The following is a 16,460-nucleotide window of genomic DNA, read 5'->3' on the forward strand; positions in this document are numbered from 1 at the left end:
ACATTGTTCGAACATAAATTCAGACGTGTTACATGATTAGTGTTTATTTAAAATACTCCATCTGCAAATGATTTCAATTAAAAACTGACAGTTCACAGCTAGTAGCCTACATAGTAAGCAAAAAACAAACAAAAGAAACCATCCAGTCTGTTTTTGTCTCTATGTTGTTCTGCGTCGGTTGGGTAAGGGGTAGGATCTTTCGGCCGGCGTAACGTCGCAGCCAAAGGCGGGAGCAAAGAACGAGTTTTGTCCATTGAGCTTCATCTTGTAGTGGCCACTGTTCTGAAAAAAGAGCTTTATGAAAGAACGGCATTGGATCTGCGGATGCCCACTAGGTTGTCTGCGCTGAATGATCTCCTCATGGCCACTCTGCTCAGATCCTTGTACTTGTCCTCACATAGTCTTGAAATTGCCTTTGAAATGAACAAATTAAATGAGAATGTTTTGTAATTAGATTGACCCATTGTAAAAGTATGACTTTACATTTAAAAATGTTTAGGTCTGCTGCTCACCTCTAATTTCTGCGCTCGTTCGTTGCTCAGTGGCTCCAAAGGAAAGCTCAGGTTGTTGTCGTCCGCTAAGGAGCGCAGGTCAAAGTAATACTTAGCGTAGACGCTGGCCGGCACGTTAATGTTAAACTGTAGCAGCTCTAGAAAATGTCTTTCCATCTCATTCCTGAAAAAAAGAAAGGTGTGATTCAAGTCAGGAGTCAGTTTTCTGAGATAAAAATCACAAACAATAGTACTAACGTAAATAAAGTTAGATTTAAAAAGTCACTCTACCATCCATTATTAGCAAGCCGTGTGACCGTGTGAGATGATAAACTTCTTGCCACATCCAAAACCATTTTAAATCAAAAGTTTGTGATTGATAATTTTTTCTTACGTTAAATGTTAATGTTGTATGTTTAGGAAAGCAGCCTCTTATGTATATTAGGACTGTATTTATTTTAATAAAAATAAGGTAAAAACAGTAATATTATAAAATATTATTACAGTTTAAATGGCTGTTTTGTTTTCATTCATTTATTTATTTAAAATGTATTTATTTTAGTAATGTATTTCTGTAATGGCGAAAAAATGATCAGCATCATTACAGTCTTCAGTGTCATATGATCCTTCAGAAATCATTCTAATAAGCTGATTTGCTGCTCAAGAAACATTTCTTCTTGTTATCAAAGTTGAAAACATTTGTGCTACTAATATTTTTGTGGAAACGAAGTATTTTTCTACCCAAGATTCTTTAAGTAGAAAGTTAAAAAAAAAAAAAAAATTACACTATTCTAAGTAACTATAATTTATTTTTATGGGAAAGAAATGATAGAAATTAATACTTTTATTTAGCAAGGGTGCTTTAAATTGATCAAAATTTATGATAAAGACATTAATGTTACAAAAGATTTATATTTCAGATAAAAGCTGTTCTTCTGAACTTTCTATTCATCAAAGAAACCTGAAATATTCTACTCACCTGTTTTAAACAATAATACTACTACTAATAATAATACTAATAAAAATTTTGAGCAGCAAATCAAAATATTAGAATGATTTCTGAAGGATCATGTGACTGGAGTAATGATCCTAAAATTCAGCTTTAAAATCACAGGAATAAATTACATTTCAAAATAAACTCAAATAGAAACATTTATTTTAAATAATAAAAATATTTCACATTTTTACTGTTTTTGCTGTACTTTGGATTAAATAAATGCAGGCCTGGTGAGCAGAAGAGACTTCTTAAAAAAAAAAAAAAAAAAAAAAAAAAAAACATTAAAAATCATACTGTTCAAAAACTTTTGACTGGTAGTGTATATAAATAAAATCTGTTTTGAATAAAAGCGTTGGTTCATGTAAAAATATATATATGTAAACATACGTTCCCGCTGTTTGCGTTTACTAATGTACAATATAGTACTAATATAATAGTAATATTATAAGTCACATTTTTTACAATAAACATGTATCTTTTACACTCCCAAACCATCATAGATTCTTTGCTGTATCTGAGAGCAGGTATAGAGCCTGTCACCGTGGAGACAGTGACCTGACTGTTTTGGGAAGAGCAGACATTAGGTTGAGGTTGGTATGGGTGGTGTAGGGTGGTGTAGGGGAGAGGGGGGAGGGGGGCGGTTCAGTCGCTAGGGGCAACAAATGGAGTGGGCGAGAGCCTAGACCATTGTAGAGGAGTCTGAGAGCACTTGAAGCCCGCCAGCCCAGAGGCTCACAAAGACTGCTTCAATGAAAGGGATGAAAATAGAGCGAAGGGGCAGAGAGGAGAGAAGAGGGACATGGCCTTTAACATACACAATCAGGTAGAACAGCACAAAAACAGACACGTACACACACAAACCCTGTCTGTGTCATTTATATGGATATTGAGACATGAGAACAAACAAAAAAACAAGGTTTTGAAGTGTGTCGCTTCATTTTTTTGAAAATCTCGCACGTAAGGGATATGGGAAGTTGTGAGGTATGTAGGAGTTGGAGACTGGAATGAGTTGGCAGAGGAGTGAAGTGACACACGGTACAGTCTCCTTCCTGCAGCACGTATTGGATTTTGGATGGTATTTTGGTTTATGCCATCAAGACGTTTTGTTCTAGATTATTTTGACTGTACAAATAAGATGAAACATTTCAACAGAAAAGACAGTGACTATCTTACTCACATGTCCTCAACAGTGATGTCTTTGAGGATCTGACAGTAGTCGACGTTCCACACGGCCTGATCGTCCCAGACTTTCGAGGCCAGTAGGATGGCTCCCAGAACAATCCTCTTCCAGTTAGACGGGCAAATGTCCAGCTCGGCATATGTCAACAGCCTCTCCAAATATACCTGCAGCAAAGACAGTGGACACCAGGGTCAAAACTTTTTCCATTAAGGGACAATATTTGCCCACTGGAATTTGCCCACTGGAACTGATTTCAAGTGGCATTGTTTTACATTTGTAAGGGCAATTTTTTAAATTTTAATAATAATGTCAAATAGTTACATTTACATAATTTCTTTAATCAATATTTTAAACTCTTGTCAATAACAATAAATTGTTAAAAATGTTTCTCAATTATACACGTAAAAAACAGAAGCTCATAGGGCTGTAATATTATGACAAAAACCATTACTGTAGATTATTGCTCCTTATATTGTAATAATGATTACTGATAAAGAAAACAATAGGCTATAAAAGGTTTTTGGTTTCATTTTGGACACGTCACATTCTGGCTTCATAAACTAACATGTCGGTCCATGACGTTAGCCAAGTCTAGTACAACTGCAAAAACTCCTATTATAATCACTGAAACTATAAAATTAAATCTTTTATTTACATCGTGTCTGCACTGCATTGTTTATGATAAGGTGTGCACTCATCAACAGCTCCAACATGGTCAGCGCTGACTAATCTAAGTGCCTCTGATTGGCCAATGCATTTCTAAGTTCAACAGAAACACGTTTGATTGGTTATAAGGTTTAAGCAATCTGATGCTGAGTGAAACTAAATATAATTCCACAAATTGATACTTTTCATTCATGCCATATTTCATTTTAATTGCGACAGCCGTAATACATTGTTTAATTGTGCAGGGGCATTTTTTTGCCTTTGTCTTAACTTTATGGGGCATTTTTGCCACAAGCCCTTGTTAATTTCCGACCCTGGTGGACACGCATGTTTTTAAAAGACGCTTTTTACAAAGGCAACTTGCGATAAAGCATATCTATCATTGTGTGCAAATTAGAATTAAAACACTGGAAACTTTATAACAATATTTAATTCATTAACATTAGCTGATGCGTTACTTATGAAATAACAAATAATACTTTCACAGCATTTATTAATTTCAGAAAGAAGGAATTTTGTCTTGGTGATGTTATTCTAGGATAATTTCTACATCTATAACAGTCCAAGAGTTTAGCATTGCCAAGATTTTTTTTTTTTTTGAATGATTTTGACAGTCTCCTATGCTCACCAAGGCTACATTTAGAATATTTAAAATAGCTTTAAAAAAAATTCAACATTTTCAGTGTCACATGATGTTTCAGAATTCATTCTAATATGATTTGGTGCTAAAGTAACATTTATTTCAACATTTTTGGGATTCTTTGATGAATAGGTTTAAAAGAACAGCATTTAATAGAAAATAGAAATCTTTAGTACCATTATCTTTACTGTGACTTTCTGATGCATACTTTCTGAATAGAAGAATTAATTATTAAAAATTTAAAATAAATAAATAAATAAATAAATAAAAATCATACTAAGCCCAAACTCTTGAATTTTAGTGTATACTAATACATTATTTCATGTTGCATTAGTTAATGTACTATAAATGAATATCATGTTTATAAATAAACGTTAGCCTTTATTAATAAATGTAAAAACACTTGTTAATTGTTTGTTCATGATACATGACTAATTAACTAATGATAACAATTAAACCTTATTGTAAAATGTTTTATCAAAATATTACTGATTGTAAATGATCAGAAGTGACTACACAGGCTGACTTGTTTGGACAACACTGGTTAAACAAATACATCATGATCCATTCTCTGGTGCTCTACTGTCCTCTAGTGGATGTCAGGAAAATGTGCTAAAGCATCTCCATCAAGAACCAAAGCCCCTGCTTCATGTTAGACTCTTTTTTTTTTTTTTATCTTTTTCTCATTATACAGAATAAGCTGAAAGTGGACCAGACCAGTAAGAAAGGCTGGTATTCTCTTACCAGAGTGACGATCGCACACTCAGCTGTGAGCTGTGCTGCGCTGAACAGTGTCCGGACGAATCGATAGATGAGTTTGTGTTCGGGGTCTGTACGGGAGTAATCGTCAGGAACTTGCTCCCTCTGCCAAAGGTAGCATTTATACACATCATTACCCAATACGTTCAAAAATTCTAGCTCAACTTCAAGACCTTGTGTGTTTTATTGTTCATTTACTTTAGTTACTTTTGATGACTAAAAAATTTTAGTATGATGCCAAGAAACCTTCCACTATAACAAAGAGTCCCTGTCATTGTGGCAAGTGAAAGCACATTAACTATATGGGTTAGGAGTGAGGAAAAATTACTTTTTATAATAAATCAAATGAATTAAAATCAATGAATCAAACGAATTAAAAACCACGTGAATCATATCAAATGTACAAATCGGATTGCATAATATTTTTGCTGCTCAGACTAAACAGCTAAATGGATGTGATGCACACAAAAAATAGAGTGCCTATAAAATGTGCAACAGCTGCACATTACTGAAAAAAGAAACAGAAGGGGTTAACTTACAGATAAGGGGTGCATCTTCTCATCAAAGATGTCCAATGACCTATCGGAGTCCCTGAAATGGATTACCAAACATTTTTTAAATCCAGAACAGTGTTTATATGCAAAGCCTTTTCAAAATTTGTAGGTCAAATGATGCTTGTGGGAAAGAATATAATGAAACGTACCTGTTTTTAATGTGATAATATATTGCTAATGTGACACTGAAAACAGAGAACAGAAAGGTGATCAACATACAAAACAAAGCAAACTACACACAACAAACAACACTTCACCTTTTCATTTTGCTACTTATTTTTACATGCATTCAGTGGTACTCATTATGTAGTTCAGAAATGTCATTTTAATATAAAAAATAATGTAGAAATAGTACTAACAAGAGCATGCAATAAAACAGTGAACCGTTACTGACCATTTGATTGTGCTTTTTAGGTTGGGCTGACTAACGGTACTATCGTCGATGAATATTGTAGAGCAGGAGCTGTACTTCTTCGAAAGCAGACCAGGTGAGACCTTCAGAAAGGACCAACATTTAATCCACTTGCAGAAAGACGTTCCAACCATAAAACTCCATAACACATTTACTCACGTGGTTTATGTGATTGCTTTTCCTCCTGTCCCGTACTGAAAAACAGAAAGGCAGGGGTTTTGTTGTTAAAACAATTCATTATCAAATATTGACCAGCTGTGCCAGTAGCCATTTATTAAAGCGACCTTCCAGCTATTAACAGTATAGGTCAGGAAACTAGTAGTTAATATGCAGCTGCTAACAAGGAAGTAAAATGAAATGATTAACCGGTTTTGGAAACACTCACCATCTGTCTGTGACTTGCTAAGGAAGATCGTGCTGGCACGGGCATGATCTGATGGGTTGGACTCTAAAGCCAAATCTAAAAGACACACAGACGATCAATCAATCAATCAATCAATCAATCAATTAATCAAAAGACAACATACAGGCATAATTACAAAGAATAGCCAAATAAACCTAATCTAAGAATGGATGGTATGTACCCAAACTTGAAATTTCTGTCATTAATTACCCTCATGTAGTTTGAAAGACCTTTGTTCATTTTCGGAGCACAAATTATGATATTTTTGATGAAATCCAAGAGCTTTGTGACCATCCATAGACAGCAATGTAACAAACATTCCCAGTACCAGAAATGTAGTAAGGGCATCGTTTTAATGTTAATTTGATATCAGTGATTCAACCGTAATTTCACGAAGCTACGAGAATACTTTTTGTGCACAAACTCTTGGATTTAATAAAAAATATCTTAATTTGTGTTCCAAAGATGAAAGAAGGTCTTACGGGTTTGGAACGACACGAGGGTGAGTAATTAATGACAGGATTTTCATTTTTGGGTGAACTATCCCTTTAAATATCAATATTGAATATCAAAAACTTTTTCACATACACAATAGCATTTTTAGTTTTCCAAAGTTTTGGGTTAATACACTATTTCAGATGTTTTGAAAAAGTCTCTTATGCTCAACAAGGCTGCATTTATTTGATCAAAAACACAGTAAAACAGTAATATTATAAAATATTACAATTTAATATTTAAGAAGTATGATAATATATTTTAAAATGTCATTTATTTTTGTGATAGAAAAGATACATTTTCTTCAGTCTTCAATGTCACATGATTCTTCAGAAATCATTCTATTATGCTTATTTGGTAAAAAACTTTATTAACAATGTTTTTATTATTTTTAATAAACATAAGAAAACAGCATTTATTTATTATTATTAACAGAAATATGTTTAAATATCTTTGCCACTTTAAAGGAGAAGTCCAATTCCAAAACAAAGATTCACATATAATGTACTCACCCCCTTGTCATCCAAGATGTTCATGTTTTTCTTTCTTCAGTCGTAAAGAAATTATGTTTTTTGAGGAAAACATTTCAGCATTTTTCTCCATATAATGGGCTGATATGGTGCCCTGATTTTGAACTTCCAAAATGCAGTTTAAATGCGGCTTCAAACAATCCCAGCCGAGAAAGAAGGGTCTTATCTAGCGAAACAATCGGTTATTTTCATGAAAAAAAAATTCAAATACTTTTTAATCTCAAACTCTCATCTTGCCTTTCTCTCCCTGAACTCTGTGTATTCTGACTCAAGATAGTTAGGTTATGTCGAAAAACTCAAATCGTATTTTCTCACTCAACTTCAAAAATCATTTCAAAATCATCCTACATCACTGCAGAAGTACCGACCCAGTCTTTGCAAAGTGAACATGCAAAGATCAAACAACCTTAACAAAAAAGGTTAAACAGCGATTACGAAGTTGAGGGAGAACATGAGATGAGAGTTTTTCGACATACCCTAACTGTCACGAACTGGAACAAAAACAGTCCAGGCAGATTAAGACGACCATTTGGCATTAAAAAGTATATAAATTGTATTATTTTTATTAAAATAACCGACTGTTACGCTAGATAAGACCCTTCTTTCTCGTCTGGGATCATTTACAACCACAATTGCGAATGTCTGAAGGTGCATTTAAACTGCATTTTGGAAGTTCAAAATCGGGGCACCATATCAGTCCATATCAGTTTTCCTCAAAAAAACTATTTCTTTACGACTGAAGAAAGAAAGACATGAATATCTTAGATGACAAGGGGGTGAGTACATTATATGTGAATCTTTGTTTTGAAAGCAGACTTCTCCTTTAACGCATCCTTGCTGAATAAAAGTATTAATTTCTTTCAAAAATAAAACAGAAATATACTACTAACCCCAAACGTTTAAACAGTACTAGCACTACATTCCAATTTTCCTATTCATTACATTTGCCCAATAGCAAGGCAAAGCCGAGAATAAAATAAAAAAGTTAGCAGTGCACTGGTGGTGACATACATGATCATTCACAAACTGTCCAACAGAATAAATATTCATCTTTAAACAACCCCCTACAAGGGAGACAAGGTGGTATGTCTTTTTGCTCTGAGCGCTCAAACTGACTGGCAGGGGCATGCTGCTACCCGCTCTGGCCACAGGAGTGAGAGGAGTGGGGGCACAATAAGCCTATTGTATGGCCACTGCAATAGAACAACGCAAGCTCACACCCTGAGCTCCGCCTACACCACCAAGTGCCACAGAAGCCATGCCAACGGATCAAAACAGACCTTACTACACATTACAGCATGAGCATAACAAACCATAATCAAGTCCCTTGCGAGAGACACATATTCAACTGTGCTGAAATGAGTTTATGTTTGTTAACCTGTTTAAGTCTATAACTATAAACTGTTAAAATATTCTACTCAAAGTGCTGCTCATAACAGTAGGATTGAGAATTCTGCCCAGGCCACTTCATAGAAAGGTGTCTGCATCAGCCAATGAAGAGACATTCTTCTAGAATTAAATGGAGACAGGGTCAAAAGATGTGTGCCAGTGCTGCTAAGTTGTACAGTAAAGACACTCCAAGGAGATGTTTGGACAGCTGCAACCATGCAGTGGGAGCTACAAAACTGGCAAGAGATGTAGTGCAGGTGCAGGACAGAAGAATTCCTGAGGAAGTTCATGGTACCCAGCTTTGGATGATTTTACTCTGTTTATGACCCTAAGTATACTTTCACAATGGATCACAAGGCAAGTAATAATGCATGTAGCATTTACAGCATTACCACAAGAGCCACTGTGTCCGCAAGTAGGCATTAACATACATTTTTTCTTCTGCTTCTAATTTTTCTCTTGCCAGTCAATGACTATGAAGCAACAGTGTGGAGAGAATCTTACTAAGGTAGTTAATAGGGCTGGTTTTTGACAAAATTGTGAATATATCAAGTATAGTACATGGCAAATTTTCTCAAGAATAAAAATATCTTAACTAATACTGTAAAATAACATTAGAGTCAATTAGTGCTACACTACTATAAAATCGAAGGTTAAAATTAATTGATTTGTATACAAATTACACTCAATGAAGTTTTTATAATAATTAAGTTACAATTACATAATTAATTTTCTACTCCAATTCGTTTTTTTTTTTAATTAAATATAAACATTTAAATGGTGGATGTCATAAAAGCTTGACAGATTTATTTAAGCATAAATGAAACACTGAAGAGCAGTGAAATTATAAATAAATATAAATTATAATGTTCTATAAAAAATTATAATGAATGTTATATGGTTCATATATGTAGCAAAATGCTCCTCTCTCGAGTTAATTTTTCTACCTGACTACTTAGTTTATGGTCACAGAATATGTTTTTTCTACAAACTGTTATATTGACATCTTTGTGTGGTTGAAACGATGATTGAGCGATTACATGAGACAGAATATGGATTTTGGTTAAGTTTTTTTTTCCTTTTACTTTTTTTGGGGGGGCTTTTTATGCCTTTTATTGTGATAGGACAGTAGAGAGATGACAGCTGGAAGGAGAGAGGGGAGCGGGATCGGCAAAGGACCTTGAGAAGGGAATCGAACTCAGGTCGCCGTGAGCACAGTTGCGCTATATGCCGATGCACTAACCACGAGGCTACTGGCGCCGACAAGGATTTTGGTAAGTTATACTGTTCCTTTTAACATACCTTCAGATGTTTAATTATGTTTATTTTATGCTGAAACTGGTATTAAAGCAAAGGAGATTATCAGTTTACATGCGCTTCTCTTGAACTGAGGCACTACAGCGATCTGCCACTCCACATCAAACAGCACCAAAACGGAATTCAATGTTTGAGTACTGTAATAATATGGACAGAATTTGAAATCTGAGATTTTGTTTCATATCAAAAGTAACAAAGCACAAAGCTTATTGCGATTTACTGGATTGGAGGCGCACTTCCATTCATTAACGGAAAACAAGCTAGACTAATCGATTCTTGGGATTTAAGAATCAATATTGTTTCGTAAAAATTAGAAATCGATTACAATCGAAATATCAATATTTTTTACCCAGCCCTAGTAGTTAAAGTTTGTTAAATTGTAAAGTTTATAATTTATCAGGAAAAGTTTATAGCTGGTTACGTGAATAGCATATTGATTCTGTTTAAAAGCAAAGATACTTATAAGTAACTCAAAATGTTACTCAAAGATCCTATTCTTACTGCATTTCACCTTCATGTTAAAATATGGTCATTGCAAAGTGCAGATAATTTCTAATGGACAAAATTCAGGTACATCCAAATATGTACTCTAATAAATGAAATCCTTAGAGCCTGCCCATACCAGTCTTGATATCTTTCTTCAACACAAAAATTCCCAGACATTTCCTACCCGGGGATATAAATGGCATGGCAAAGTATGAATGACAAGTCCAATTAGTTGGCCAAATCCAAAGACTTATTTCTCAACCAAACTCTTGTTGGAGCTGAGGCTCAGATTCCTTCCCCTGAGAGATCAATGGACACGGGTAAGAGAGAGAATGCTGACCAATAGGGAGGTGCAGGAATGCCTGGTGACAAGGCAGCTTTAGTCCAAGGGTGGCAAACTACAGCCAATTATATGTTTGCTAACTCAGTGATAAAATGCAAAACTAATGTCACACTGCTGGGAAATACAAATGCGTACTTTCTTAGTGGATCATGTATAAAGATTAGACTAAAATCTTTAGGCTGTGTGTTATAGTAATTTTACTCCACCTAACTTTGTGCATAACAACACTCCTTAACTGTGGTAAAAACCCTAAAATGCCCTCCCATGAATTATTGCTTTAAAGGATTAGTTCAATAAAAACTAACATTTCTGTCATCATTTACTCACTCTCCTGTTGATCCAAACTTGTGTGACTTCTGTGGAAATACAGAAAGAAAGACCAGTCGCTCTGTTTGTTTTATTATTTTTTTTAATAATTTTTTGTTATTTTATTATTTTTTTATTAATGTTTTTTTTTTTTTTTTTTTTTTTTTAAGAACTATCCCTTTAGCATACATTACTGTTAAAATGTTGGGCTCAGCAAGAATATTTTTTATGCTTTTGAAAGACATCAATACTCACTGAGGCTGCATTTATTTATTTATAAGATATACTACTGTTTAAAAAAAAATAATAATAATATTTTGAAATATTATTACAAGTTGTATTACGGGGCTGTTGAATGATTGATTGGCTACCGAATGTTCTAAGGTGTGCAATTATTTTCAGGGAAACGCACGGCTAAAGTATTTCCAGGCAGGTCTTGACCACATTACATGTCCATATCACATGTCCATATCACTTCGCCAAATGATTTGAGATTAAAAGTCATTATAGCCTAAAACAGCAAAACAACCTAAACCCACAATGACAGGGACCAAGCAAACAGTAAACAACAGGATAAAAAGGACAGATTACTTCCATGTTTTTTGCCACAAAAAATTACATTTTGTTATGTGTAGAAAGCACACTCTATTTCTCCAGCTCTCCCTCCCTTACAAACGTACAGTACAAACATGCATTACGGACACACTTGCACACACGGAAACATGTGCACAGAAACATGTTGTCAGCACTACTCTACCAGTAGCAGTATAAATCTTACCAGTATTTTACCATTTTCTATTTTAGTATTTTCTATTTTACCAGTAGCAACTAAAAAGCTACAATACATTTTTCACTAGCGAGGTAATAAGTGCTGTTGTTGGAGCGGATAAACTTACAGTTTTGCTAAAAGTAGAAACGCTGCTGAACATTGTTGAGAGACGCACAGACTAATTCACACACACCAGGGTCGGAAATTAACGAGGGCTTATGGCAAAAATGCCCCCCAAAAAAAGCCAAAAATGCAACAAAATAAATTCAAGACAAAGGGGCAAAAAAATGCCCCTGCACTACTACACAATGTATTACGGCTGCCACAATTGAACTTAAATGTGAAAATTAATAAAAAGTGTAAATTTGCATTTAGATCATCTGATACTGCATCAGACTGCTTTTTTGTAGGGCTGGGAGATTTTTCTGATTTTACTGATTAATTCGAATTTAATGTTTTGCCACAGTTTTATTTTTTAGAAATCAAGGAATTGCGATTTTTTAACTAGAAATATTACCAAACGTTAGAATTAGACACTTTCACGATATGCTAATGATAACAGTAAAGAGAAAAGAACAAACCGCATGTCGCCAAACGTGATTAACCACTCAACGGTCAAACACTGCAACAAACACGTGCATGTTTACATAGAAAAAATACAATGGAAAAGCAGCACAATTGAATAAAAAACCTGTGAAGAACTACTACTGTATGACTGATTTTTCTTGTTTGCAACATGGTGACAGGCTGAAAGCTGCTGTTCATTGGATTTACAGAACATTTATAGTTAATAATAGTCTACTGGTGTTATACCTTCTGTCATTTTGAATTTAAATTACCTTGACTTGGAGAATTCTTTCAAAGAATTTTCTGCAAAGATACTTAACAAGTGATCCATTTAACATTTACATCATGTTGACAACTTCATGTGTGGTGCATTTGGAATAGACTTTTCTTTAAGTAGAGGGTTAATAAATAAAAAGTTACTTGAATCATTAAAAAAAATAAAAATAAAAAGAGATTTTAATTTTTTGCCATGTCACCCAGCACTACTTTTGTGTGCTGTTTTGTGCAATGTTGAGTCTTATAACCAATCAAACGTTGTTTCTGTTGAACTTAAGAATGCATTGGCCAATCAAAGGTACTTAGATTAGTCAGCGCTTAAAATGCTGGAGTGGTGTTGATTTTAAAGTCTATTGTTCTTAACAGTTTAAAATATTGATTCAAGTTTTGGGTAAATTCAACTATTTGACATTAAAGACAACACAGTATGGTGTTTATAATAACAAGGTGACCACAAAAATTGCCCTCAAGAATGTAAAAATGCCACTGGAAATAAAGTCCAGGGGACAAATATTGCCCCTTAATGGAAAAATTAATTTCTGGCCCTGAAACATGCTTAATCGCTCTCTCTTATAACTGTACTACATTACCATCAAAGGCTCAAGCCACCGTTACTAGGTTTTTTTGTTATTAGCAACGGAAGCATTGGGTGAGATGCTTCAGAAATTAATCCTACACTCAAAACATTTTAAGGACAAAAACTGGATGAATGTCTTGAAATACAACATCTGAACAATGTCTCAAGGTGTGGTAACCGCAGTATAAACGGAATAATTGACTCCGGTCTGTTGAATTATTCGAAAATAATGCACGCCCAAGGTGTAACCGCATTACCACCTCAGGTGTGCATTTTTTTCTAATAATTCAACAGTCCGTCATCATTTATTCCTTACTTAAATAACTGTTTTCAGTTTGCAATATATTTTAAAATGCAATTTATTCCTATGATGGTAAAGCTGAATTTCCAGCAGCCGTAACTCCAGTCTTCAGCATCACGCTGATTTGGTGCTCAAGAAACATTTTTAATCATTACCTGCTGAATATTTTTGTGGAAACGATACAATAGAACATTTGTTTAAAATATAAGTTTTGTAACAACATAAATGTTTTGCTGTCACAATATCAATTTAACGCATCCTTTCTGAATACAAATGTTACTTTCTTTCCACATAAAAAAAGAACCCAAACTTTTGAATAGTAGTGCATGTGCTAAACAACTGAGATTCATTCATTCCACAGGTCTCCAGAGCTCATGTACTCAACTGACACTCCCATTCCCCCACCACCAAAGTCAAAAATAACCCCTGGGGGTAGGGCAGCCGTCCTTGCTGAGGGAAGGAACACGGCTGCAGTGTGGCGTAGCACAGCGATTCCCAACAAGGGGTATGTGGACCTCACAGATATATAAAAATTTTTTTTTTTAAAAATCACAACTTAATTTCAAGTTCTGCCTGCACAATAAATCCTATCATATCAGCAGTATTGCACTTCACCTCTCTTCTGTTTTGGTGGTGATTAAGGAGTATGTAAAATAGATCACATCAGAGTGAAGTGATTTTACACATGAAGACAGTGAGAATTCAATACAGGAAAACTACATTTATCCACACTTAACCTCTAAGCCACTAAGGGAACAAAACGTGCCTCATGGAGATTCCCAGCGAGAGAGTGAGATAAGGAGAGAATGCAGCTGTCCCAAGATCTACATCACTGGGATACCAGGAATACTACACATTTTTGATCGTCTCTGCCAGTTAAACTTAGAATTGTTTTATTCTCATGTCCCAAAGAATTCCAAATGAACCATGACCTGGAATGTCCCAATCATGAAGGATTAACCGGAGCTGAAGTGGTGGAGTTTACACTGCTGTCATATGTGCTTTAAGCCAAAGATGAAGACATGCTGCTCTAAATACAGCACTGGAAGTTATTTGTGAGTGTGTGTGACTATATACATCCCCCCCTGAGGGTAAAATAGCTCAGGCTAAATAAACAGCAGTAAAGACTGCAAACAGTCCCAAGAGGCATCACACACACATCCCAAATACCAACAGATACCCTTCCAAAGATCTCTATAAACCTTTGTTTCTTTCAAGAGCATTATTAAGTCTATCTGATTACTAAAATCTGCAATTGTTATCCGGATTGATACTGTCATAGGCCACCCATTTTCAAGGCAAACCAACAGCACTTAAAGTGCTCAGCTCTTAACAGAAACCCGACCCATGAGACGAGGAGGTCAAGGAATCGGATCACAGCAGTTCCTCAAGACAGTGTGGCACACAAATGCAAACACAACAACAGAAGAGAATAGAATAGAATTTTGTGGTGACAGCTGGTGTCACGGAACAAGTCTTGCAGAATTCAAACCTACATTTTGGTTAAAGTTCTAGATTTAGTTCTCAAATCTGGTTCTGGATAACTCCTAAACTAAACTAGTCGGACACATCCAGTTCAGACCTTGAAACTACTAAAGAGCTGATGATATAAATCAGGTTAATTAGTTAAGACATCTAAAATGTGCAATTGAGAACCACTTGTCTGGATCAAGTGTTCTTAGTTTAGTTAGTGGAGATCCACCTCGAAAGTTAATTTCCAACACCTGTTTGTATTATTACCAAGTAAACATTAAGACGTTGATGAGCTAGTTCAGGTGTGTTTGAGCAGGGTTGATCTCCACTAGCAGGACTGAGCAACTGTAGTCTAGATCTTTTACCCACTAGAACTTACCATCGGGAACCTCTCGGTCACTGATGTGCTGCAAGTATGGACCGGTGTCATCGCTCAGGTCTGTGTTGATCTGATAGTCCTCCAGACGCTCCACCTGACGGGGTAGTTTTGGGCTCCCACTGGGGGACACGCAGCAGGATGCTGTATTTCCCATGATGATACACACAAGTATGTGCTCTACCTGCTCAGGTGTGTTAGTCTAGGCTGTCTGTGTCATCAAATGTGAATCAATGGATTCAATGAATGAACTCAAGTTAAATGCAGCTGCATGAAAGGCTGAAATGGACACAGAGAGTCAGCTTTTACTGTCGTGCTGTCTTGCTGCTCCAGACTCAAGAGGTATTTTACTATCTGTGCCAGTCATATAACGGGACTCCATGCATTTAGACAGTGCAACCGAAGACCTAAGGCTTTAGCATCCGAGTAATCAATACAACCGGATATAAGACACGTGACTGACAGCATATCACTAGAAAATATCGGTCTGAGATCATTGAATACGGATTTATTCTTTTAAATTAGCCGCACATGCTAACTGCTAACGGCTAATATTGATTCATTGTGAATAAGCGCGTTATTAGCCACCGTGCTAACTGAGATAAACCATGCCTTTAACTCTGATTTAAATGTCCGAATGTGTTCTAAATTAAGCCGGTTTGGCAGTTCAAATCGGGAAGAGATGAAACAGCCCCTGAAGAACAGACTTCCAAGCATTTATCCGTCATGTACAGGGCAGAGCTGTGTGTTGGCTGAAACTCCGGATCCAATAATCACTCAAATCCTCAGGCCTTCGGGCCCGTAGCGAGAGAAAATTAAGCTTTTATCGCAGCAGATGAATAAAGTCCTGTCCATTTACATACGCCTGATTCAAGCTCCGGGTTTGTTTAGAGTTATTTGATTTTGTCCACCGAGGCTCGTCGAAGAGTCCCCCTGTTATCCCCTCCTCCTCGCCGGCCAGTGCAGCAGCAGCAGCGATCCGCTCCCCGCCACCACCGCCATCTGCTTCGAGTGACGCAGTAAGGGCCCGCCCCTTTTCGACATTCCATTAATTACGATTGGGTGAGCTACCAAAACAAAATAAACGTCTGTTTAAGGATTGGTGATTATAACTGTCAATCACGCCGGCTAGCTAAGGATTAAAACCCCGCCC

The 16,460-nt window shown here is 35.8% G+C and overlaps 1 protein-coding gene across 1 annotated transcript; it reads right to left on the reverse strand.

The window, feature by feature from the left end:
* Positions 1-28: 28 nt before the first annotated feature.
* On the reverse strand, positions 29-16,326 carry ccnyl1 (cyclin Y-like 1). The gene is made up of 10 exons (XM_051118834.1): positions 15,311-16,326; positions 6,085-6,159; positions 5,859-5,893; positions 5,682-5,782; positions 5,437-5,472; positions 5,273-5,324; positions 4,719-4,838; positions 2,666-2,832; positions 513-675; positions 29-413 (listed from the first exon to the last, which is right to left on the reverse strand). Exons 1-10 carry the CDS (start codon positions 15,462-15,464, stop codon positions 297-299), a joined length of 1,020 nt encoding a protein of 339 aa, XP_050974791.1. The 5' UTR covers positions 15,465-16,326; the 3' UTR covers positions 29-296.
* Positions 16,327-16,460: the final 134 nt, after the last annotated feature.

The sequence above is a fragment of the Labeo rohita genome, chromosome 9 (assembly GCF_022985175.1).
Source record: "Labeo rohita strain BAU-BD-2019 chromosome 9, IGBB_LRoh.1.0, whole genome shotgun sequence".
In the NCBI taxonomy this organism is placed as follows: Eukaryota; Metazoa; Chordata; class Actinopteri; order Cypriniformes; family Cyprinidae; genus Labeo; species Labeo rohita.

Coding starts and splice junctions, on each gene's coding strand:
- ccnyl1 (XM_051118834.1), bottom strand. CDS start 15,464: ATGGGAAATACAGCATCCTGCTGCGTGTCCCCCAGTGGGAGCCCAAAA. Junction 5,894..6,084: donor TAGCAAGTCACAGACAGATG/GTGAGTGTTTCC, acceptor TCTGTTTTTCAG/TACGGGACAGGAGGAAAAGC. Junction 5,783..5,858: donor AAAGCAATCACATAAACCAC/GTGAGTAAATGT, acceptor TCCTTTCTGAAG/GTCTCACCTGGTCTGCTTTC.